The sequence below is a fragment of the Pholcus phalangioides genome, unplaced genomic scaffold (assembly GCF_987345545.1).
Source record: "Pholcus phalangioides strain wild (caught in Gottingen) unplaced genomic scaffold, Ppha-v1.0 ptg000002l_1, whole genome shotgun sequence".
NCBI lineage: Eukaryota > Metazoa > Arthropoda > Arachnida > Araneae > Pholcidae > Pholcus > Pholcus phalangioides.
Window position 1 is genome coordinate 3,435,607 of NW_028301595.1, and position 25,366 is coordinate 3,460,972.

A 25,366-nucleotide genomic window follows, 5' to 3' on the forward strand; every position below is an offset into this window, starting at 1 on the left:
CCATGGGCCCCCGGGCCAAGTGGTTTTTCTGAGGACCTCCCAGGTAAATTACAGAAAATTTCAACCAAATCTCATTTTTGTGATGCCCCTCTTCTCTCGAGGCCCCCGGGCCGTGCCCGGGTAGGCCCATGCGTTAAGACGGCACTGGGTATAGACCCTGGAATTTGAAGACTCGGGGTGCTTTGGCTTCTTCTCTCTCTCCTCAATAAACTTTAAGAAAGCTCTAAAGTTTATTGAGGAGATAAACTAATAAGAAAGCTCTCCAACCCTCCCCCACATTGATTTACAATGTAATTGTATTATACTGCCACAGGTTTTCAACCTTTTTTAAGTTGCGAGCACTGCACCCATAATCAGAAGAAGAATATCCTTACGGCAAGTTTGACGTACGAATGTATGAAACTAGAATGATTTTAATCCCTGAATATAATTTGACAAGCTCTTTTCAATCCTGACGTTGATCCAACACTCGTGAACGTGAAATCGAACACGAGTATCGAGCACTCTGAGTACTTCAGGGAGCACCGTGGTGCTCGTGAGCAACTGGTTGAAGATGCCTGCATTATGCAATGCATGTCCTCCACGCGAGCGATCCTGAATCCCGCACGCATGGGACGTCCAGTGAAAAATCGAACAGAAACGCTTTGAATAGAAAGTCATTTAATTAATATTTTAAGAGTACCCGCCAAATTATATATAGGTTTGCCAGCCTACAAAACCATCGTTTATAAGAAAAGGGTTGTTTAAATTTGGAAAGAATTTCTTTGATTCGAAAATATAAAAAGTCATGCCACAGAGACTAGATACGTACTGAGACTTAGGTGCGCACACTTACACTTTCGCAACTGCTCACTAGGTAGTAAATTGCACATAGCGATAGACCTGAGTTGTGCTCGGTTGGAAAGAAAGATTGAAAAATGAAATAGGATATTTCTTTAATTTTTTAAAGTATTTTATGCGAGGTGAGACAGATTGAAGACATGTGATGTTATTATATACTATTTATTAATGAAAACATAAGGATAACAAACTGGATTAATAAATAATTTATAGACAAAGACAACGCAGCAACCGGCACTGTGACCGGAATCGATACGGGGCGTAAACACACAAACTGGAGAGTCTTGACTATTGCTTTTACATCTTGTTGCCAGATACAACAGTTCTCCCACGCTTAATTGAACAGTTTATCTGTGACATACTCTTGCAGTTATGACGGAGATCTGCGTTCCCGTGTTGACTTTCGAAGCTGGGTATCAGGTTGGTCTGTGACTGGTACATCCTGGCTGTTTTAACCATCATCCAACTACACTTGATAGTGAAGCTTTCCAAATTTTTGAATGAGAGTATCAAGTTTTCATTCAGTTCGATTGTCGATATAACGTCGGGCTTGTATTCTGTCTCCCACGCTTAATTGTCTAGACTTGATTGTGTGTTCAATGTTCTTAATGTGTTTCCTGGGTCGAAAAGCATCGAGTTGAATACGAATATTGCGTTGCAGATGCATTCCAGCCGGAGTTTTACCATTTGACAATGGAGTGGCTCGATATCAAAAACTATTTCTCTCACTTTCGAGTGTATTGAATTCGGCGCATTGGATATTGTTTTCAATCGATTTTTCAATGTCTGTACATTTCGCTCGGCCACGCCATTAGTAGCGGGATGTCCAGGTGCTAAAAACTCCAAGCGTCTGAAAGATTCCGTTTTTAGCACAATAAGATTTGAACTGGTCACTGACAAAAATTGTTGCGTTGTCTGAAACAATTGTGCGTGGATATCCGTGCATAGCGAAAATGTCAGATAAGAGTTCAAGGGTTAAGAATGTAGAAGGCGCATTTCGACATATTTTGATCTCTGCCCATTTGGATTTTGCGATAAAGATGAAGAAAAAATTATTCTGGAAAGGCCCAGCATGATCGATGTGGACGCGGTCCCAATTTTCCTTTGGTTCGTCCAGGGATGGACTTGCACCTTCGAAGGATTTGTCTTGATCTGTACACACTGTTCGCATGATCTGGATAAATGTTCAATATCTCTTTGTCGATTCCTTTCCAATAAATGTATCTTCGGGAAAATTATTTCATTTATGTAATGCCAATGTGTGTTCGATGCAGTTAATTTAAAACAGATTTCTGCAGTATCTTCGGAATTACTACTCTCTGTCCTTTGAATAGGATTCCTTCTAGGGTATACTCATAAGAAAGTTCAGAATCTTGTTGAATTTCCTGTTTGATTTTCGATCAATTTTCATTGGAGTCAGTTGCTTTTTTGATCAAATCGGCATTCAATAATTCTGTCGATATTTCATTAATTGACGCCATACACACTTATGTCAATATTTCTCTTTCTGCACAACTGGAGCCCTGGAAAGGCAATCAGCATCCGTGTTTTCAATTCTTTTCTTGAACGTAATTTCGTAATCAAACGCTGAAAGAAAATTCGTCAAAGATCTTGAGGCATATGCAATAGGTCTTTCTTGACCATCAATAATGTGTGCCAAGATTCCGGCGATACCAACAGGACTAGCATCACACGTCAGGACAACTGGTAAGTTTAGATTATATGGAGTTAGAGTTCGGATCACTTGACATTTCCATTTTCAGCTTGATAAAGGCTGCTTCGCATGTTGCTGACCGTCGTAACTTTGAATCTTTTCGAAGTTGTCGTCGTAGGGGGTAGGTGACAGGAAATATTTGGTAGAAATCTTGAATATGTGACCATGCTGAGAAATCGGCGTAATGCTTCCACATTTGATGGACGTGGAATTTCCATAATTGCCCTAATTTTCTCAGGACGTTTGGAAATTTTGTAGAATTCCACAATGTCCTAGGTATTCGATAAGTTTTTGAAAAAATGAACACTTATTCAGGTGAAGATCATATTCCTGTAATCTCTGGAGACACAGTTTATAAGGTTCCCAGCACATTCTTCTCGTGTGGTACCATGCACAATGATATCGTCGAAATACGAGTCTTGGGTATCCCTTGAAGGACTTGGTCGATTATTCGGTTGAATTCATTAGGTGGTGTTTGCCAAAAGATAGTCTATTCATGTGGTAGGTTCCACGATGAGTAGACAAAGTTTGAATTTGACTGCTCTCTTCATCTACTGGAAAATGAAGATAAGCTTTGAACAAGTCTAGCCGGCAGAAATATTTTGAGTTTCGGAGACTGTTCAGGATCTCATCAATTTGATGAATTGGATAGTTGGCACTGATAAGACGCCAATCTTGTTGTTTACACGTACATTTTCATCAGATTTAGGAATGACTACCAACGGTGATCCACTTGTTGCAACTTCGATATAATTCCTTGGGATTCAAACGTGTCCTGACTTTTCCACGCAAGGCATAAGGAACTTCGAGTTCCTCGTGAAAAACTGGTTTGCAATTTTGACGTAGCTGCAATGAGACTTCGAAACCTGGGATGCAACCAACTTTTTCTTCAAAAGTTTTTGGATATCTTGAAGTAATGTTATCCGTGCAGTTGGTGTGTTGAACTTGTAATGTTCCTAAATCAGCTGGTTTTTGAGAGTCGATATCTTCTAGGCTTATTTTCAGATGCCTTATCCAAACACGTCCTAATAATGCATCATACTCCTCTGGAACAACGTAGAGTTCTTCGCGGGAGGTTTTTCCTTGGTATTCCATATTCACATCAACTTTTCCATTTGGCAGGAACACATTACCAGTGTATGATCGGAAAGCAACAGCTGAGTTTTGAAGTTGTGTTCGAATGTTCAGCTTATGGAATTCATCGCGTGGAATAAATGTAAATCCTGCACCAGAGTCCACTTCGAATCTTACCTCTCGACCTTCAATGTTGATCATAATGAAATATTTGACGATATCCTTCGGTCGTTCGTGGTGTTGAAATATGTCGATAATTTGTTGCACACCACAACTATGAAAAGTTTCGGCATTGGACACATGATTGGTTGTTTTGAATTCTGATGGATTTTCGCTCTGTTCATCTAGCAGTATCTTAATTCATACTTTTCTGAGGTGTCCCGTTTTCTTTTGGGCACACTTGAGAGATTTTGGATTCATTTGGCAGTCATTTGCAATGTGATTATCACGACCACAACGAATACAAAGATTTTGTATACCCAATTTTACAAAGTCTATTCTGAAACTAGACTTGGAACGCTGGCAGTTCTTGCTTCTTGGATAAGACACAGCTGTGTTTCGCGAGTTACTGGTGTCATGTTTTGCTGCTCTGGATTTCACAACTTTGTTGACTTCATCAAAAGTTGCACTTGTTGATTTTCTTGAAAGTTCGCGATAGTCAGTTTTTGTTGCTTCAATAACTAGTGCTCTCTTCGAGATGTCATCGAATTCAAGAATTTTGGACAGTAAAAGTTGCTCACGTATCGAGTTGTCCCGAATTCCACGGACAAACTGCGCACGTAGGAATATATCCGCTATAGACGTTTTGCATTGGCGAGGTGACAAGAACTCGCAGTTGATAATATTCCGTCACCGAGTTGCTACATAATCCGCAATTGTTTGATTTTCCGTCTGATAGGTAGACAAAAATTGATGTTGTGCTACAACTATGTTCTTCTCTGGACACAGATGGACTTTGAATGTTTTGATCAGTTCGTCACATGTGAGCTCCTTCGGTAGACGTGGCGAAACCAATGCTGCTAAAGTATTATAATTAGAGACACCTATACAGAGTTCAGAAGTATTCGAGGACACAATTCTTTGTTGGATGATACGTTTTTCATCGTCTGGGTCGATAAAAAATGCTTCGAATAATTCACGTTGTTGAGTTTGAAACGCGCACAAAATTTTGTCGAATTGTTCAGGATCCATCTTTGTTCGATAACAAAGAGAAAGCGGCTTTTACCGGAATTGAAGTTTCTTTATATCGTCGGCAATTATTTTATCCGAGGTAAGACTGATTGAAGACATGATGTTATTATATACTATTTATTAATGAAAACACATACATGACGAGAATTATCTGAATTAACAAATGTATGGAATTTAAATAGACAAAGACATAACGCAGCAACCGGCACTGTCACCGGAATCGATACAGGACGTAAACACACAAACTGGACGGTCTTGACCACTGCTTTTACATCTTGTTGCCAGATACAACAGAAAGCATTCGCGTGTCACTCCTGTACACTGAAGCGTGCAATTTGTGGCACGCGTGTCGCGGGTTGGCCACCTCTTCACATAAAACATTTGCGAGATGAAAAATCGGTTTCATACATAATAGAGTATAATTAATCTAATTTAATATACGCCACCTTTTCATTTATAAGTTTTACTATTTATAAGAATTGTGATTGGTATCCGAGAGTGAATACAGGGTGATTAAAAATTCATGCGAACTTTAAGAGGTGATATAAGACAGCTAAAAAACAAGCATTTGTGATCATAGAATGTACGGTCGAATTGCAATAGCAAACGCGGTAGATGGTGTTTTTGTAAGAGTGCTCTCACCGAAAACAAATAGCATACTTTCCCAACGGATTTGCTGTGATATGTGCTATCAAACATTCGAGGTTGCACCTTCGGATTGGATTGGAGTTCGTTTTTTATTGGTGCAAGGACCATCAAGGTTATGCTGCTCCAAACAAGGATCAAGCAATTCTTTCTAAATACCTCTTAGTATCCATTTAAGTGTACTTCGTATAATTAGCGGAGAGGTTCATCGTTTCGTTCTATTTCGCCACCTGGGGTCTAATTCCGTTGCGAGCTGTTGCCGAGTTTAGAGACTGTCTATTGCGCAGTCCTGTTCAGCCGATTCTGTGCGGTCGTGTGGGCATCATGCTGGACTTCAATTGGTTCGAACCTGGATTCTCAACACGGATGGCACAGTATTGGTTCTAGTTTCGAGGTGCGAATGAGAGCTGGTCTCCCACTTGGAAAGTCTCCGTAGAGAATAGGCAAACCTACAACACGATACTGATGTAACATGAAAACTCAAGCATTTTCATCTCTACTTCATATCCCCCCCCCCCCGACACCATTGTTCACCAATGTAAACATATTCAATAAATCAATTCCTTCTTCATAGCTCAAGTCTTGTGCACCGACAAGAGCACGCGTAGTTAGCTCTTCTCTGCAACTCCTCACCCAAGTCTATGTCCCTCGGTAGATATGGCCTCCAAAACCTTACAGCATACTGCAGTCCAGGACGAACTAAGCTTCGGGAAAGCAAAAGAATTACTTTAGTAGAACGCGAAGAGGACCTTTTTGAAAATGAAACCGAGCATTCTGTTAGCTTTCTTAACCACCTGAACAATGTTCAAAAAACCTAAGCCGCTTGCCTATGACAACAGGCCTGAGGTGTGCTCGGACTGAAAGAAACAAAAGTTTAGCAGTAGCAGCCACTATGGTAGTCGAGTGGTCATAGTGACGGACTCCCACCCCACTGGCGCCACGGTTGTGGTCAGCTGAAGTTGGTTTTCTGTGGTTCCCAACTTTTAGGCGCGAATGCGAGCCGATTTCCCCGTTAAAAAAGTCTCGCCACAGAGAGCAACAAGCCTACAAATGGTACAAATGTTCAGTCATTACACTCCACTCACTTCACTTTCGAAACCTAGATGGCAGCATTGCGAAATCAGACAAAACACCAGATACGCTCTCAAGACTGTTAGGCACACTCACTTGCACTTCCGACACAACTCACTAGGCAGTGAATTGCCCATGGCGATAGACCCGAGTTGTGCTCCGTTTGAGAGAAAGAACGGTTTAGCAGCAATAGTGTCCTCTGTTTGGTATTTTTTTGTTGGCGTTTATTTTCGGTATCCAAGGACACCCAAAGCGAGCACCACATCATCACCCGAGCTCAACGTTATTCCTTGTACAAACCGGCTCTCGTTCAAGCGTATTTGTACCGTGTGGTGTCGAAAGAGAAATTGTGCTTGTTTGTACAAAAACACTGAGCATGCATGATTACCCAGCTTGGAGTTAAGTGTGCCCTTTTTGGTCTCTCCAATCGATGATCCTCCTGAATTCTTTGAGAAGGGTGTTCGAAAACAGCCATAAAGAGTTTAATAGCTTTTACAACTACACACACGACTGCTGTGACTACTTAGTTACAACTACACAGCGGAATTTTTTTTAAATATTTTCCGAGAAAACGGTGGTGCGTTTGGTTTTTATTCATTTTTGTGGGCGAAGTGCGTGCTTTTATGCGTGATATGATTTTATTGCATAAAAAACACTCGTCCTCTTGTCTATTCACAGCCATTTTTTGAAGGACGAAAGAATGAATTAAAGCTGCACGAGCGACAGTTCAGACCTATAGGAAGGGGTGTTGCGGAACCCCTTTTCATGCTTAGTCTTCGAACGCAATGTTCGCAATATGAACACGACGCATAATCGGATATGAGTTCCTCGTACTGAGGGGGCGGGGAGAGTGAATCACCAATTGTGTGCATAGTGAAGAACATTTTTTTTCTGCGGTTTACCAACTTCGAGAAGTGAATGGGAGCCGTTCTCCCGTTTGAAAAAATCTCCACGCACAGAGCAGGCGATACTTACGTAACATGGAAGTTCAAGCACTTACCGTCTTCACTCCAAAATATAGAAGGCAGACGGCAGAACCAGTAAGAACACGGAAAAAGCACAACTCCTGACAGGGCGTCTGTTTTTGCAGTTGTGATTAAGTAGCTTACGGTCTTCACGGGCCGTTGGATGGGTTCTGAATGGATCTTTAAGTGGTTAGCTTTTTATCTTTAAGTGGATCTTTATCTGGTTAGCGCACTTGCCCGGTATGCTAGGGAACCCGGGTTCGATTCACCCGGCGACAAATCACTTTTGCGGCTGTGGTGGTCGAGTGGTCATAGTGACGGACTCTCATCGCGCTGAGCAAGCATGCATTTTGTGCGCGCCCCCCTCCCTTGTAATATCCAAAGAGAGAAGTTAAAGGGTGAAATTTATGCTCCCCCCCCCCGCTCTAGCGTGAAACTCGTGACGTCACTGCTACTGAACCAGACACGCACCACACGTTCCTCTGCGGAACTTCTAACGAATTGGTACATGTTGGAATGTGTATGTATGTGTAGTGCTGCCATCTGCCACCAATCTTTTCTAACTATGGGTGAAGTGTAATGATTGAATAATTGTATTGTTTGTGTAGGCCTGTTGCTCTCTGTGCTCGTGACGTCACTGAAGGTGGTCATCTCACTTATAGCCATTGGATGTAACAGGCCAACGGCATGCGCCATCTTTACCCTTTTTTGTACTAGCTATTTCCAATGGCTATAGACGAGATGACCTTCAGTGACGTCACGAGCTTCGTGCGGATGCCTTCAGCTATAAATGGTTGCAGTTGGCCAGGTTGGTTCTACTGGATAAAAAGTAGCTGTACCTTTTCTTGGCATATTTGGCTTCACTGCTTCAGATCTGTGTTTTTTTTTTCAAAGCCACTGTGCGCGTCTCACCTCTGACCAATAAAAAAAAGACACCTTCCTTTCATTTTATTTGCATCTGTGGGCCCTTCGAATATCCTAGTGCCACCGGTTGAGAATCACTGGTGTACGGCATATTGTATTTGCCTTGAGAGGAAAGAATTATTATTTTCAATAACGTTTTCCTTCGAATATATTATTTCGTAAAGTGGTCGGTCTATAGCCATCTCAGTGCAATAAGGCAGGGGGTGCTTAACCCATAGGTCGCAGGGGCTTTCGATATGCGTCGTAAAAATCCACTTACAGCCGGCGGCTCTTGAGTTACGGTCACGACCCAAACTTGAATCCCTGATTCCCAGGGACCTCCTAGATGGGTCTTACAACTCCACTAACAGTAAGGGATTCTTGTGTTATGGAGCACAGAGCGGCCGCTCTAAATTAGCCGTACAAATCCACTTAAGCCGGATTTTCCTAGTAGCAGATTTTTTACTGTGTAAACGGTGATTGGTCAAAAAAAAAAACTGAATTTCAGGTTTTTAACTAATCAGGGTTTTCACGCTGCATTCGGCGCTGAAATTCTTCTCCTAGGAAAACCCGGCTTCAGACAGCTATTGCGTCACTGGTAAGGGATATAAGGTTCCTCCCCACCGCCATAAGGGATCCCGGGAACGCCAAAGGTTAAGACTCCTCTACGATACAATGTTATCTTTCCGAAAAGAAACTACTTTATTTATCTCGTTTTTTTTTTTTCCTGGTTCTCACTCATATTTATCTCTTGATAATTTCATGCCACCTGCGGCTTGCGTGCAACATAAAGATAAAAGAAAGAGATAAATTTTATCTCTTTTATTTCCCTTTTTTTTCCAGCAACCCTTGCATAAAAATAAACAGGTGTTCGAAGGCGATGACAAACCCACAAAAAATTCCGATCGATGAAATCAATTATAAGGCATCTTTCTCTCAAACTGCGTGATGATCATTGGCAAATGCGCCGTCATCCGATTTCATCGATCGCACGCTTTCGAGGGGCTTATTAGCGATCTTCGAAACCCCAGGCTGACTCATCCGCCATCTTTGAGCAAAAGTGTGACGTCAGTATTATCGCTGTAGCCAGAGGCGGATACTGTAATAAGGTTTCCCGTAGTAGTTGTGTATACCGGTGTTTCTCAACCTTTCTTGGCTCATTACCCCACTTTGGACCATATTTTCTTTTCGTACCCCCATCTTACCCAGGGCCCTCCTAGCCTCATGCCGGAGCGAGGCCCCTTCTTATTGAATCAAATTTATGTCGAAGCTAAATTTATAATGAACAAAATTTTTATAAATAAGATGTATTTATCTTCTTACTCTGGGCCAGGCACGGACCCAAAAGGGGAGGGGGGCGTGATCATCCTTGCCCAAGAGCCAAATTATATGGGGGAAAAATAGGTCTGTGCAAACTACGGGACGGTAAAACGAATCTACACAAGAAATCGCCCAGTGAGTTGAGTCAATATATTCAGTAAGCTTTCTTCTTGTGGGGGTTCTATGTATGCCCGTCTCACCATCGTGGGTCCTCGAGAAAAGTGATATTTTTAGCCCTATACTTATCTGGAAGTAACCGTAACATCTTACATATGTATTTACACTGGACAATCAAAGTACCAGCTCTTATCATGTAGGTTCCTTATGGACATGAGGGCCCCAAGCCCTGGTTAAGATGGTCCCGGTTCCCTGAACAGCTCTGCTGGATTCTAAAAGTAGTCATATTTTCTCCCAACATATTTACTTGAAAGTCTCTCTCCCTCCCTCTCACTCTCTCTCACACACACACACTCCTCAAATTTGTCGCCCTGGCCTATAGCCTGCTTAGCCTTCGCTTCAGTAAATATGTCTCTAAAATCTATTTTGGACATTGACATGCTTGCATACTCTCTAGGTCACTCACTGATCTGGTCCCTCGCTCTCTGGGTCATTCTTTTGATCACTCACATGCTTGAGAATTTTCCAGTGAACTCGTTTGGTCGCTTACTAACTTCGTCTCTTGCTTTTTAGTTCACTCGTTCAGTTACTCACATTCAGTTCTCAACTTTAAGGTGCGAATGCGAGCCGATCTTACCGTTAAAAAGTCTCGCCACATAGCAACCGACCTACAACGGTACAATTATTACACTTCACTTCTAAAATATTGATGGCAGCACTGAAAAATCAGACACAATTTATATACGTGTTCAGATTGATAGATGCACGTCTGTTCCAGACTGCCTCCACGAAGCAGGGCTGGAAGAGATATCTCGGCAACGGGATAAGTCCAGAAGCAGAGTTCTGGCGTGCATTGAGTATACTCGTATTCTTGCGCTCTTTCCAGGTCATTCTTTCGAGTTCTCACTGACTGTGTGCCTTGCTCTCTAGGTCACGCGTCTCTAACTGGTCCCCGTGGAACCCTGGGGTTCCGTGACCTCTTTTTTTGGGGTTCCGCATGATCAAACGCCACGGAAATCTTAAAAATCCCGGATTTAGGAGAGAGCTGACAAGGAAGCAAACTTTCTTGTTAGAGGTCATTCAAGTGTTACGTAATTGATAGTCCGTAAAGGAGATGAGAATGACAAAAAGCGTAATATAAACTGAAGAGCCAAAAAAACTGGTACAGGCATGCGTATGCAAATAAAGAGATATGGAACCAATCAGAGTACGGCACTGCGGTCGGCATCGCCTATATAAAACAACAAGTGTCTGGTATAGTTGTTAGATCGGTTACTGCTGCTGCAATGGCAGGTTATCGAGATTTAAGTGAGTTTGAACGTGGTGTTATAGTCGGCGCACGAGAGATGGGACATAGCATCTCCGAGGTAGCGATGAAATTTGGATTTTCACGTACGACCATTTCATGAATGCACCGTGAATATCGAGAATCCGGTAAAAAATTAAATCTGCGACATCGCTGCGGCCGGAAAAAGATCATGCAAGAACGGGACTGACGAGAATCATTAAACGTGACAGACGTGCAACCCTTCCGCAAATTGCTGCAGATTTCAATGCTGGGCCATCAACAAGTGTCAGCGTGCGAACCATTCAACATCATCGATATGGGCTTTCGGAGCCGAAGGCCCACTCGTGTACCCTTGATGACTGCAAGACACAAAGCTTTACGCCTCGCCTGGGCCCGACAACACCGACATTGGACTGTTGAGGACTGGAAACACGTTGCCTGGTCTGACGAGTCTCGGTTCCAATTGCTTCGAGCTGATGTACGGGTATGGAGACAACCTCGTGAATCCATGGACCCTACACGTCAACAGGGGACTGTTCAAGCTGGTGGAGGCTCTGTGATGGTATGGGGCGTGTGCAGTTGGCGTGATATGGGACCCCTGATACGTCTAGATACGACTCTGACAGGTACGTAAGCATCCTGTCTGATCACCTGCACCCATTCATGTCCATTGTGCATTCCGACGGACTTGGACAATTTCAGCAGGACAATGCGACACCCCACACGTCCAGAATTGCTACAAAGTGGCTCCAGGAACACTCTTCTGACTTAAGACAATTCCGCTGGCCACCAAAATCCCCAGACATGAACATTATTGAACATATCTCGGATGCCTTGCAACGTGCTGTTCAGAAGAGATCTCCACCCCCTCTTACTCCTACGGATTTATGGACAGCCTTGCAGGATTCATGGTGTCAATTATCTCCAGCACTACTTCAGACATTAGTCGAGTCCATGCCACGTCGTGTTGCGGCACTTCTGCGTGCTCGCGCGGGGCCCTACATGATATTAGGCAGGTGGACCAGTTTTTTTTGGCTCTTCAGTGTAATACCAAAAGAAACGAGTTGATATATGATTTGAGGTAGTAGAATCTGTATGTAAGGTATCGAAGTTTGGAACGAATATGCTGCATATGTGATTTCCATTTTAGGTTCGAATCAATTAAAACTCCTAAGCATTTAATGGTATTAATCTGCTCAAGTTGAACACAGTCACAAGGGGGTACGGAGACAGTCAAATTTGTGAAAGATAAGATTAAAGCTTGGTTGAAAATTTGATTGCGAAGAAAAATTAATGAATTTGGTTTTAGAAATATTTAATTCGAGGCAATTATCAGAAAACCAATTCCTGATTTTAATTAAGTCACTGTTAATAATGTTAGTCAGTGAATGGTAACAGTGCTCTCTTAACGCATGGGCCCACTTTAATGGTTCTAGGCAAATTAACTGGTTGGTAATAGTAACTGACGATCTTGGTTTTTAAACATCGAATCACAGAGAAGAAGAAAATGATCAGTTATTTTAGTCCGAAATACAGCCGATTTGTATTCTTAAATATTAATTGAACAGCGGATGAAAATACAATCCAGACAAGACTGAGAAAGTGGACGGGTTATGTCAGTAATTAATGGTTTTAGTCCATTAGAAAAGCAAGTAGATCAATATAGTGAGTATGGATATTCGTTTCTGTATTCAAAAAAATCAATAGTAATGTCACCTATTAACACTAAGTTTGGGGATTTATTACTTCTTAATACATTTTTTAATTCTACAGTAAATTCAGTAGCTGTGTAAGCATGCTATCTATAAATGTTGAGGATGGTTAGTTGTAAATCATTTAAATAATGGTTGTTTCGTTAGAATTATAATAGTAATTATAGATTGAGCCAGAATTGAGCCCCCCTCCACCTCATTCAAGGCGGTGGGGGGAGGGGGGAAACACCATAAATGTTCAACGTGCATTTTATATTTTTGGCTCAGACGCGAACTCTAAATATTTGTCTTAATTTTTCAATCTGAAGCTTTAATACCGTATGCCACGTTTCTGATTTATGTTGGGGGATTGCTGTAGCCCAGGTTAGCATTCCGATGCTGAACGAGCTTCTCGGATGATTTTGCATGAATCACATTGAAATTTAAAATGATAACGACGGCACGACCATTTAGTTATCAAATTGTTTTTATTTTCGAATAAAAGTCTTCCGAGGCAGTCCAGCTACTAAACAGGACCAGTGTTACTGAGACAAAGGCTGATATTGACAATTACTACTTAACCTTACATGCACTTCGTGCGCATTCCTCAACGGAATTGGTACATGTAGTGTATGTATGGCCCTAACGGTTGTAATATTGTGTTTGTTTCGTGTTCTTGCCGATGCTGCCATCTGGGTTACATATTTTGAAACAAAGATGGAAAATGCTTGAATTTTCATGTAAAGTATCGTGCTCGCTCTCTGCGGAAAAACTTCTTCAAATGGAAGACCGGCTCGCATTAGCGCCTCAAAGTTAGAAAGCCGCTTATGAACTTCACGGGCCATTGGATGGATTGAAAACCGATTCCAGCCGACCGCCGCTGTGCCGCCAACGGGGTTCGAACCTGGATCCTCATGATGAGTCTAGCATGTTGCCCACATGACCGCAGAGGCGATATTGCCAATTGGCGATACATCGTGGATTGTTTTCTGTTGGTATGGCACGTTGGCCCAGGTTGATAAGACAATCGCCCATAGTACCAAAAAGACATTGCGAGCCCCTAAAAGAATTTCTACGAGGCCCAAGGGCCAATAAGTGATACTGTGATATGCAGATTCGCACACTTGCGTCTCAATATGGGTGGGACCGATGTGTCCCCATTGTCTCTAGTCAAACGGGAAAGGGGGGGGAGATACATTTTTGGAGAATTTTATTTATTGAGATTATATATTTTTATTGATTTTGGAATTGTTCCATTGAATACGAATTTTCATTAATTCTTAGAATTTTTTACATTAAATATTAATTTTTATCAATAGCGTATTTATTTTAGCTCTAACACCTCTTTCTCTTATTGACAGAAATTTATTTTCACTCGACGAATAAATTAAAAATTCTTTTCAGTTAAATTTCTTTTCTATTTCAAATTTAAATTTCTTCGGATATTTCTTTTAATAATTATGAAAAAAAATTTTAATTATGGAGTTTTCAATAACTCTGGAAACATTTTGTCTTCGGTTCATCAAGATTTTCTCAAGGACGATTAGTTAGTTGACTGCAGTGACGATCACCGGTTCTAGAGTCATATACACCTCTCAGGGGGGGGGGGGGGTCCCGTACCTTTTAACAAGGTAAAAACTTCCTTACGTAGAAATATCATTAAAAAAAATATATCCATTGATTTACTTCGAATTTTTACCTCATATTTTATTGTATGTGCTATTCCATGCCATACGAAATTTTACATATGCCTGATACTTAAATTTTTGCAAATTTTCAAAAAAGATGCTATGCATTAAAAACATTTTGCCCGCGTGTTAAAATTGCATGAAATGAATGCAATTGAATGAAAAATGATTCAAAATGAAGGAAACTGTTCAGTTCATAAGATGGTGAAAAAGATTGAGATTTTATCGACTCTCCATATTATTCAAAATTAAATTTTAAAAAATTTAAATTTTTTTTATAATTTAAAAAAACATTTTTTGTAACAAGTGTTACTAATTGGGTCCTACAGAAGCAATTCCTCGTGTTCCACAGAATATGCCACGAGGCTTACAAACGTAAGTAACAACAAACATACGATTCAAGAAACTCTAAAAATTGCAATACAGCGAAATACAAAAAAAAAAGAAAAATCAGATCGGCATTTACAATAACGAATTTTAACATACGAATGCAATTCGAAAGCTCAATATAGCACCATTGGATGCCATATGGTATCAATGCAAATGTTAAAAAAAAATTATACAATACATGCATGAATAGAAAAATATACGACCACACATAAATACATACAGATTGATTATAAAAAAAACTATCCCGACATATGGGCCCCTAACTATCATACCATTCACAGAAACTGAATGAAATTTTGGCATAAGGTATTTTGATGTATGCGCTCAAGAATGATATGGAAAACAACAGTGTCACTCTAACAGTTACGGTTACAGTGAGAAAATTTCGAAAATATCAAATGGCAACACCAAGTTTTTTGTATTGGAATGCGATCTCCATTGTGAAAAACCCTAAATAGCGTTTGAACAGCAACTGTAGCATGAAAATCACCGGCGGTAGATAGGCTAAAAGTGAGGACAACCAATAAGGACAGAGAAGCAGCATAAAATAAAGCATTTTATTGTGTTTCACAAATTTTCCACATGACCTTGTGGAGGACTAATCAGGCCTTGTGGGATCTCAGCCGAAGAAATGGTGTGACGAATGAAACAAACATTAATGCTTTGGTGCACGGCAAAGTCCTTTTTACTTGCCTAGCTCCGGGGATTTTCGTGTACAGGTGCCATTCCAACGCTATTTAGTGTTTTTCAGTATGGAGATCGCATTCCAATACAAAAAACTTGGTGTTGCCATTTGATATTTTCTCACTGTAACCGTAACTGTTAGAGTAACACTTGTTTTCCATATCATTCTTGAGCGCATACCTCAAAATACCTTATGCCAAAATTTCATTCAGTTTCTGTGAATGGTATGATAGTTAGGGGCCCATATGTCGGGATAGTTTTTTTATAATCACCCCGTATATGAAAACAGTGAGGAAACATTAAATTCAAAAATATAAAAAGTAATAAAGAAAAGAAAAATATAGTAATTAAAATGAAAATTCGATTAATTATTCGAAAATCAAAAACAGCACTTGCAGAGAAAATGAGAATGTACACACTGTATATTACAAGTAATAAAATAGAAACCAATCATTTTTTCCGCAAAGATATTTTGTACGTATATTTTTAGAATGCGAAGGACTTCGTTATTTTTATCTTGTGCGCAAGCTGTTTTTAATGCTTTTTTTTTTTTTGAAAATTTGTAAAAAAATTGGGTGTAGACATATAAAATTTTGTACTGGCATACGATAGCATACACAATCAAATATACGTGATAAAAATTTGAAATAAATCAATGGATAAATAATATTTTTAATTATATCTACGCAAGAATTTATTTTTTTTTAAATTTAAACGAACAACAAATCACAAGATACAAATTCAAACATAAATTACACAAACGCAAAATACACATATTGCATGCACTTTATAATCCCAAGGTACTGAAATGTCCTGTCCCTATATGATTTTTATATTTTACCGTGTTAAAAGGTAAGAGACCCCCCCCACCCAGGGTGGATAAAAATTAGTAATGCCGTCTATGATGGGAAACCCGTGCTATATCCAAAGGACAACAAGGTCCATGAAGCACATCCATATCGTTTAATGTGATCACGTAGATGAGGGGGAATTGCTCTTTACTCACCGTCATTTATAGTGTATATAATCCATTTTGCAACAGTGACTGAGACTATAACTGGTAAGTGGGTCAAAACGAGGGAAAGTGAAAAAAATTTCTCTCTCTCTCACTTGTATATTCGAGAATTCAGGCCAAGATGAGGAGGAAGAGGAAATATCCGATTCGGACAGTGGCCTGCGATTTTCCTGCTCTGCCATGTGTTATTTGTTGTTGTTATCATTATTATTATTACGAGACTTTCCCTTTTATTTAAAGACAGTGGCGAGGTGTAAGGAAGTTATTTCGATCACTTTTTTTTCTGTTCTTTTTTTTTGGAGGAATAATTTCTTGAATGGAACGTGAGGCCGCCACTGTAAAAGCGTTTGAGCCTCCTCAATACGGAAATGTGTGCGCGTGTCCATCGCGGACATACGTGTGCCATCGTGATTGGGGTAATAAGAATATTATTATCTAACTCCTTTTAGACGTTATTTTTATAATACAAAGTGTGTTGGTAAATTGTTTAGAAAAAATTGGGGGGTTGGTGACAGCACCCATCAAGACGAGCAATATTTATGATGGAACCCATGGTCGCAATCTTCTCAGTGTCAATGAAGTGTCTCCCTGGTGGAAGTGCTTCCCGGATTGTGTTGCAGCCTGTACCACTCACCGCACGGGGGGGGGGGGGGGTTCGTAATTTTTACATGATGGAGCCTCAGCACACTATGGCACTGCTGCCCGAGATGTGCTGGATGTCAAATATCCGGACGGTGGATCGGACCACGGCTGAATAAGGTCTGTCTCGTGACGCGTACCGGAGTCGGTATCGGTTGACGTAATGCGCGCGTAATGTAGTGCATGCGTGTTTCCGATTCTCGAAACCCGCGTCGTCTCCAATTGGTTAAAAACCCGAATTTCAACTTTTTTTTTTTTATCTTGAAATTCGAGTTTTTGACCAATCGGAAACGCGCGCACTATAATCGCACCCTTACGTCACTGCTCTAACAGAACCAAGTAAGCCCGCTTTGCTACCTTTACATTTTACTGAATTATGTACAAATTTATCTTTTCGATTATTGTCATTAGTATTTGCTCATTCATTGGCTTGCATCCAACAATTTAATTTTTTTTTAAATTAAGAAATTTCGTTATCTATTTTATGAGGTAAGGGGCCGTTCAAGTATTACGTCATCATCGATGGGGGGTGGGTTCCGATTTGCTGACTTTTGATGAGAGGGGGGGGGGTTTGGATAATGCTTACGTCACCAACCACCCTTTATGGAAATATGAATTGGATTCAGAGGGGCAGAGTTGATGACGAAATTTGGCTGACAAGGTTTGGGGGGGGGGTCAAAAATGGCAAAAAATTTGTTTACGTAATACTTGAACGGCCCCTAACTTCCACTGAGAATATTGTTCTCCGATCCGCCCCTTATTTGCTGATTGTGCAACTTATGGTTTCGTTACGTCTTCCTTTTTCACTGTTGAAACTTCAATGCGGATGACAATTTACTTTACGCTTTTCCGACACACTGAGTGAATTATGACCATAATTATCATCATTGTAAGTATTGTTCCTCTTGATGAGTACTATCATCCCTAATTTTTTTTTTGACAACAATTATGAACAAAAAATAATAATTACAAAACATTTTGTGAACATTGTATATACAATTTTTGTACATGACTTTGATTTTTTTCCCGTTATTATATAAGTCACGTAATTTTTTTTATTCCAATTAGATGGGCTACGCGAAGATGAGTCAGTCGACTTCGGGTATCCACATCCGTCAGTACGCGAGGTCCTTCATCATCGACGACGGCAGGTCCAGGATACTCTTCATATCTTTGGATACCTGCATGGCGTCGCAAGTCATTTATTTGAGGGTGAGTATAACACTTACGTGCCATGTTATGTTACAAGTCTTCCTGGATCAGTGTTTAACTGTTTTTTTTAGAAAAGGTTTGGTCGCCAGCAGACCCCCCCCCCTGCAGGAGAAGTCTGCGGACTTCCCCTTTTTTGTGGGGGGGGGGACGATGTTAGTTCTGGAGCCCGTACTTAGTTGGAAACAAAAGCTTACTTAATCTTGGTTCATATAGTAGAATCGATTTTTAGTCACTTCGATGGTGCTCGAGTGGTCATAGTGACGGATTCGGATTGCGAGGTCCCGGGTTCGAACCTCACCGTCGCTACAGTGGTGGTGATTTTCTGTGGTTCCCAACTTCGAGAAATGAATACGAGCTGATCTCCGCGTTAAAAAGTCTCGCCACAGAGAGCACCAGACCTATAAACGGTACAAACATTCAATCATTAAATTTGACTCACTTCACTTCTAGAATGTAGATGGCAGCAATGCAAAATCAGAAACAACACTAGATACGCACCCAGACTTAGGTACACGCATTTACACTTCTGGTACAACTCACTGGGTAGTAAATTACCCATTGCGAGAGAACCTGAGTTGCGCTCTGTTTGAAAGAAAGGAAGTCACTTCGATTACACCTATCGTGTCCTCCAACCCAGTGTTTTGGGTGCGGTCCGTGGACCCTCAGGGTCCCGGGAGTACTTCGTAGAATCATTTTCATTTACTACCATTACAAGAATGTAATAAATGAATGTGAATAGCTGTGAAATTATGGTTTATTCAAGTTCTTATGCTATCCAAACTATATATATAACAAATTTTGGATTTTATGGGTGGGGGGGGGCGTCGAAATTAGCATTCGGACGCCCTACATGAGTCCGTTATATTAAAACGGTTGAGAAACAATGCTCTCCCATACAAATACAAATACAAATACAAATACAACGCCACAACAGGCAAATTGCCCAACGAGGTGGCTGATCCCCGAGCCCCTCGGGGCATGTGTGTGTAACGTGCATAACCTGTCCTCTATCTCATGATGTAGGCTTCTTCATGGCAGGCGCGGATCCATGGGGGAGGGGGCTGATCAAGGTGATCACCCCCCCCCCATTCTTCCCCCAAGCGAAATGTGATAATTCATGAAACTTTTACAACTTCCATATGATAATATTGCATTCAGTCAATCCATTCAAAATTACCTGCATCAACGTTTTTGATCGAATAAATCCAAGAACACCGACTAAAGAACGAGGAAAACTGGGACATTTTTTGAAAAAATTCTGTATGGTGAAAAAACCGGAAGTCTTGGAAAATACCGGTCTTAATGTGGGACGTATGGTCAACCTATTTACAGCAACTAATTTTATAATTTTACCGATTTATAAAATCACTCCTCCCAACAGCGAGTTCTAGATCCGCCCATGCTTCATGGACAAAAAAGCCCCATGCATTCAGATGGCCCTAGCAAATGGATTCTGGAAAAAGTTTCTACAAATTTTCACACTTTATTTCCCTTAAAAAAAGCTCTATATTATGAATTTCTTGACACAACTCTCTGTAGTTTCCCTTCTATTTTATTTTCACTCGTGCCCCCCCCCCACCCCAAATATTCAGGACAAGGGCATGGCGCACGGCCCCAGGCTAACCTATTTTATATCTGCGCGGAATAACAACTTTAACATGTTGTCACATACAATAAAGTGAAATTTTTTCCTTTGTGGCAAAATAAAAAAATAAAACTTAAAAAAAAACACTATTTCTTTCAAACCGAGCAACGCAATTCCGGTCTATCGCCATGGACAATTTACTACCGATTGAGTTTTGCCGGAAGTGTGCGCATGTGTACCTAACAGTCAGAGTGCGTTTACAGTGTTGTGTGTGAATTTTTAGTGCTGCCATATATGTTTCAGAAGTGAAGTGTAATGATTGAATATTTGTACCATTGTATGCCTATTGCTCTCTGTGGTGAGACTTTTTAACGGGGAGATCAGTTCTCTCGCATTCGCGCAGTTGGGAACCGCCGAAAACCAACTTCCGCCGACCACCACTGTGGCGACGGTGGGGTTCGGATTCGGGTCCTCGCGATGCGAGTCCGTCACTATGACCACTCGACCACCACAACGGTCAATTAAAAAAAAACTACGCGCAGAAGCATTTTTCCAGAACGAATGTTGAATATTTCAATTTTTATTATAAATTAGCTGAAGGGCGGTGGGGGGGGGGACACCCATAAAAGGTCATAGCTTTCGAAATTCGTTGCACGATGTCAGTGCCATGGTTGCATCCCTAGAAGTTTCGTGATACATTAGTTGGAATCGCAACCCTAGTTTAGGCGCCTATGAAGAAGAGGGGAGTCGTCGGCCATCTTTGAAGAAAAAAAACTGGTTTCACCCTCTAAGTGGCGTGTAATCGTTGGAAATGAAGACTACGATAACGAACAGTGATTGGTTAGAGCGATTTTTACTGGCGTCACATTTAGATTAAAGATGGTGGAAGAGTCACTCTGGGGTTTCGGGGAGCTCTAGCTAAGGGCGGTCCGAGCAGCTTCGTATTCCGCTCCTAAAAGCGACCCTGGCGGGAGACTGACAAGGTTCCAGTTTGGGGGGACTTCGAGATAACTGTTTTTTTTTTTTCTCAGAAGAAAGCCACACTCCATTGTTTAGAGTGAAAAAAACCAATTATTCTTTAAAAATGATGTGTAACACGAGGTTGATTTTTTACTAAGAAGAAATTCATTTCAAAGTTGTTTCAGGTTCTCCAGGAACCGGACAAGTGAGAATCCAAATTCTTCCTTTGCCTTCATTTGACTGATCTGGAAAAAAATACCATGTGAAAAAACCAAACTGTACACTGGACTCTTGTGATAAAGTGCAGTAGAGGCTCTTGGGTTATGCGGCCGCACGGGGCATTGCTCAAGAGGGGGTGCTAAATCGAAGTTGAATGGGTGGAAAAGTTTCATTGACTTAAAAAAAAAAAATCAAAGAAAATGATTTCTGTCCGCTCTGGAGGGGCGCCAAATCCGAAATGAAAGGGCGAACAAAAAATTATTGATGGGATAAGTTGTGAGGGACGGGCATGAGCCCCACAAGGAGGGGAGTTCTGACTAACTTTCAGTCCGGGACTATTTTTTTTTTCGCACTATGGGGGGGGGGGGCCCGCGAAAGATTCCAGTCTAGGAGCCACCCAGGATCGGCGGGCCCATGGGGGAGGGGATAGGAAGTTCAACAAAATAAGTGCCGCGCTGGTAGAAATTCTGTTTCGAGCCGCCCCCGGTAGATTGCATTCTGTTTTCTGGTATCGCGATCCATGGCCCTGTGTCTGTTTTATCAAGTTTTTTTAAACATCTCCGTTGTCGAAGTATGGCTCGAAAGCATGATTTCATGTGAATTTTTACTGCGAAATTTTGGAGCCTAACTGAAGTCTACGCTGCCACCGCTTACAACCTGCCGCCCGGGTGCATCGCGCCCCTTGCACCCTCGCGTACGCCGTCCCTAGCTATTTAAATTTAAACGTTGAATGGAATTTCATTCACAAAATATTTCGTGGCATTCTAACGTCTGATCTTGCCACAACGTCGGAAGTCTCAGCGTTTGGAAATATATTTAGAAATTTTGGCATACACATTCGTGTGTGAAAGGGTGGTGGTGGTGGTGATGATGACAGCTGTCTTATTTCTGACTGAGTAATAAAGTACTTAAGATAATAAAATTTCGACAGAAGATAAGGAGGAAATAAAAAAAAATATATATATATATGTTTATCGATGCTGATTTCGTAATCGAACAGATGCGATGTGTTGCGTACAAATGCTACAGATGTGTTAACTGCGTTGTATCTGCTCCGTTGATAAAGAATTGCATTTCGTTTGAACTGTCTTTGGGGAGATTTATTGGGAAATTGATGATCATCGATATTCCGTAGAATTATCGCTGTGTTCATTTTTTCTGGTATTCATGATCGATTTCCATGATTTCTCACAGGCAAATATTTGCAGGCGCGTTTACGTGTGAGTTTCCAATAAATGACAATAATTGCCACGGAGCGAACATAAGCAAATAAAGCACATACATAGTAGTTCGTTTCTGTGGGATAGTTATTCATTGCGTAAATCTTCTAGCATAAAAAAATATACGCAGGGGTTATGTGTTGTGTAACTTCACTTATTTTTTTTTTTTGGCAAATAGCGGACCACGAACTCGACTTTCGATGCTTCGTTTGAGGGTCATTCTGGTAGCACCACATACAGGGTGCATAGCTACCAGCACGCACCGCAGTTTACTGGCAGACCGTTGATCCCAGAGGCATACTTCCAGTTATAAAAAAGTATCTAAATGTTTAGAACTCAGATATTTAATTCATGTTGCAAGAGGTTGTATAGTTATTTTTTAAAAAAAGAAAAATGTGTAAGGTCACTCTGTGCCCAAAAACTCAATTAGAAAACTGTTGCCCTGTGTCTCGCCTGACCCCCCAAAAAAAAAAAATCCACGTTTTTTTTAAGTGCTATACTCGCAGAAGTATTTCAATGTGGAAAATGGAGAAAAGTTTGGAAAAACAGCAAAACTAACAAAAAACGCGTTTTACCCCCAACTTTTCTCCGTTTTTTGAATTCAAATATATCTCGGTGAATACCGAATTTAAAAATGTGTAATTTTTTTTTTTTTGGCCTCGAGAGACGGGGGAAAAATTTTTCTAATTGGGTTTTTGAAGACGGGGGTGTCCATATAAAAAGTCAGTTTTTGCATTTTAATAAAAAAAACAATCCCTTGCAATATAAATGACTCATCTGAGTTCGATACCAGACGTTTTCAACTTGTTGCTCGCGGTTACATCAACAGTGCTCGGTGCTTGTGCCCGAGTTGGTGCCCACTAAAGTCGGAAGTGTTTTTGACCTGTGGATGATGTCTAGCTAAGGTTTTATGTAGGAGATTTTGATGACTAAATCAGTTATAGAATAACTCGAAACGAAAGCAAAACAAATCGTTCTCTTGCTCGAAGTGCAATTTCAAAATCCACCACTCCATTGAGGAAAATGAGAAAAATTTGTAAGTACAGTATCCTTCCCTGTAGCGTGTTGTTCTAGTAAAAAATAAATTTCGCATAATACAATGCCTGGGGGAAAAAAACCCAAAGTAACACATTTTACTGCACCTACTGTTCAAGCCTCGAAACGAAGGGCTATGATCACTGCCCCTTTTTCTGTGGTTCTTATCCCCTTTTCTGTGGTATAAAATGCCGTACACTGGATATTTTATCATACTTAATGACCATATTTATTCAGCACTAGAGATGCTTTCCCTAGTCTGAAAAACGAAGGCCTGCTCTGAATGACGATGACTAAATATTTTCGTCTCAAACATTGAAAGAAAAACAAAATCCAAACCTAAATATACTAAATTCGCTCGAAAGCCTATCGAACTAGTTACAGTAGTATCTAAAGGAAATTAACTAATGGAGAAAGATTAAATGTTTTCGTGAAAAATATCATTTTTAATTCAAAAGTTTGAAGAGAAAAATATATTTCCAAATTGTTGGGGGAGGGTGGCTGTAACTTACTCCAGGGTGCTCTTTTCCCGGTGTTGAGCATAAACGGTGCTCGCGAGACAAGAAAGATTGAACACTCCTGTTCTTTATGTGTAACCTCGTTATTTGCATACTACTTTTCTAATTGGGAGTGTACGCTTCTCTGGGACAATGATTCTTAAACTTTTTCAGTCGCGACCCAAAATCAACTACAAGGTCAGCTTCACGACCCATGGGACTGTTTTTCGAAATTAATGAAACCAGTGACGCAGTAATGCATTTTATAACAGGATTATAAGTGGATTTGTACGACCCATCTAGGATGCCACTGCGAATCGAGTTTGGGTAGTTCCCCATAGCTCAAAATTCCCTGTCTGCAAGTTGATTTTTATGACCTGTTTTAGAAACCCCTACGTTTGAGTCGCGATCAGTGGAGCTCGAGAATCTCCTGTTGTAAGTAGATTTGTATTACCCATGGCTAAAAATCCATGTCTGTAAGTAGATTCCTACGACCCATTGCGGAAACCACCTACGAATCAGGTTTAAGTCGTGATCCATACTTTAAGAATCTCTGGCTGTTAGAGGATTTTTACGACCCATCTGGAAAGCCCCCGGCGACACAAGTTTGGGTCGCGACCCATAGATTAAACGACCAACCCCTGCTCTAGGATCAACGGTTCTAGGGTAAAATTATAAATATGTATAATTTGAAGAAAGCTGACTATGATGCATTGATCAATATGTTTCAGTTTGTTGATTGGAGTTTTTACTCAATAATTTCCAATGTCGATGAAGCGTTAAATAAGTTTTAGATGTGATATTTGATACATTCAATTCCCAAACTTAAGCCTAAAAGAAGCCGTTTTCCACATTGATTAGCTTATTGATTTCCACAATAAACCAAACTGAAAAACAACAAACTTCGCAATTCTTTACGTAGTGACCATCGGTTTGCTTATAAGGATCTGAGAACTATAAAAGCAGAGATTAAAATCCTGAGATATTATATAAAGCCTGAGAATAATACTTTTTCAATATCGCAATTATATTAATTCTCTAGAAAGCGACATCATTATCCCGAACCCTAAAAAATTTGGTTTTTTGTAAAAACTTGATCTCGAAACCCTTTTCCAAATGAGATGTTTTACCTTGGCGAATTTTCCTCTGATACTTTTGAAATTGCTGAGTTCTTCAAAGATTTTTTTTGGTTCTGTTTTTCGTAACTCTAATTGTATGCGTGTTGATTATGTCAATGATTATGATTTTGCAGACAACTGTTTTTTCAGCCCTATTACTCAGAATGATGTACTCTTTACCATTAAAAAAAAATTCAAGGGTCATAAAGGCCACGGTCCTGATAATATACCACCTTTTTGGGTGAAAGGCTGTGACCCCTATTTGGCAACTCCACTCACTACTAT

The 25,366-nt window shown here is 40.6% G+C and overlaps 1 protein-coding gene across 1 annotated transcript in view; it reads left to right on the forward strand.

Moving 5' to 3' along the window:
* The window catches only part of CDase (neutral ceramidase), a 70,757-nt gene that overhangs the window by 12,684 nt on the left and 32,707 nt on the right, over positions 1–25,366 (forward strand). Inside the window, exon 3 of the mRNA XM_089237216.1 lies at positions 18,304–18,447. Within this exon, the coding sequence (XP_089093342.1) occupies positions 18,304–18,447 (144 nt within the window). The remainder of the gene's footprint in view (positions 1–18,303; positions 18,448–25,366) is intronic.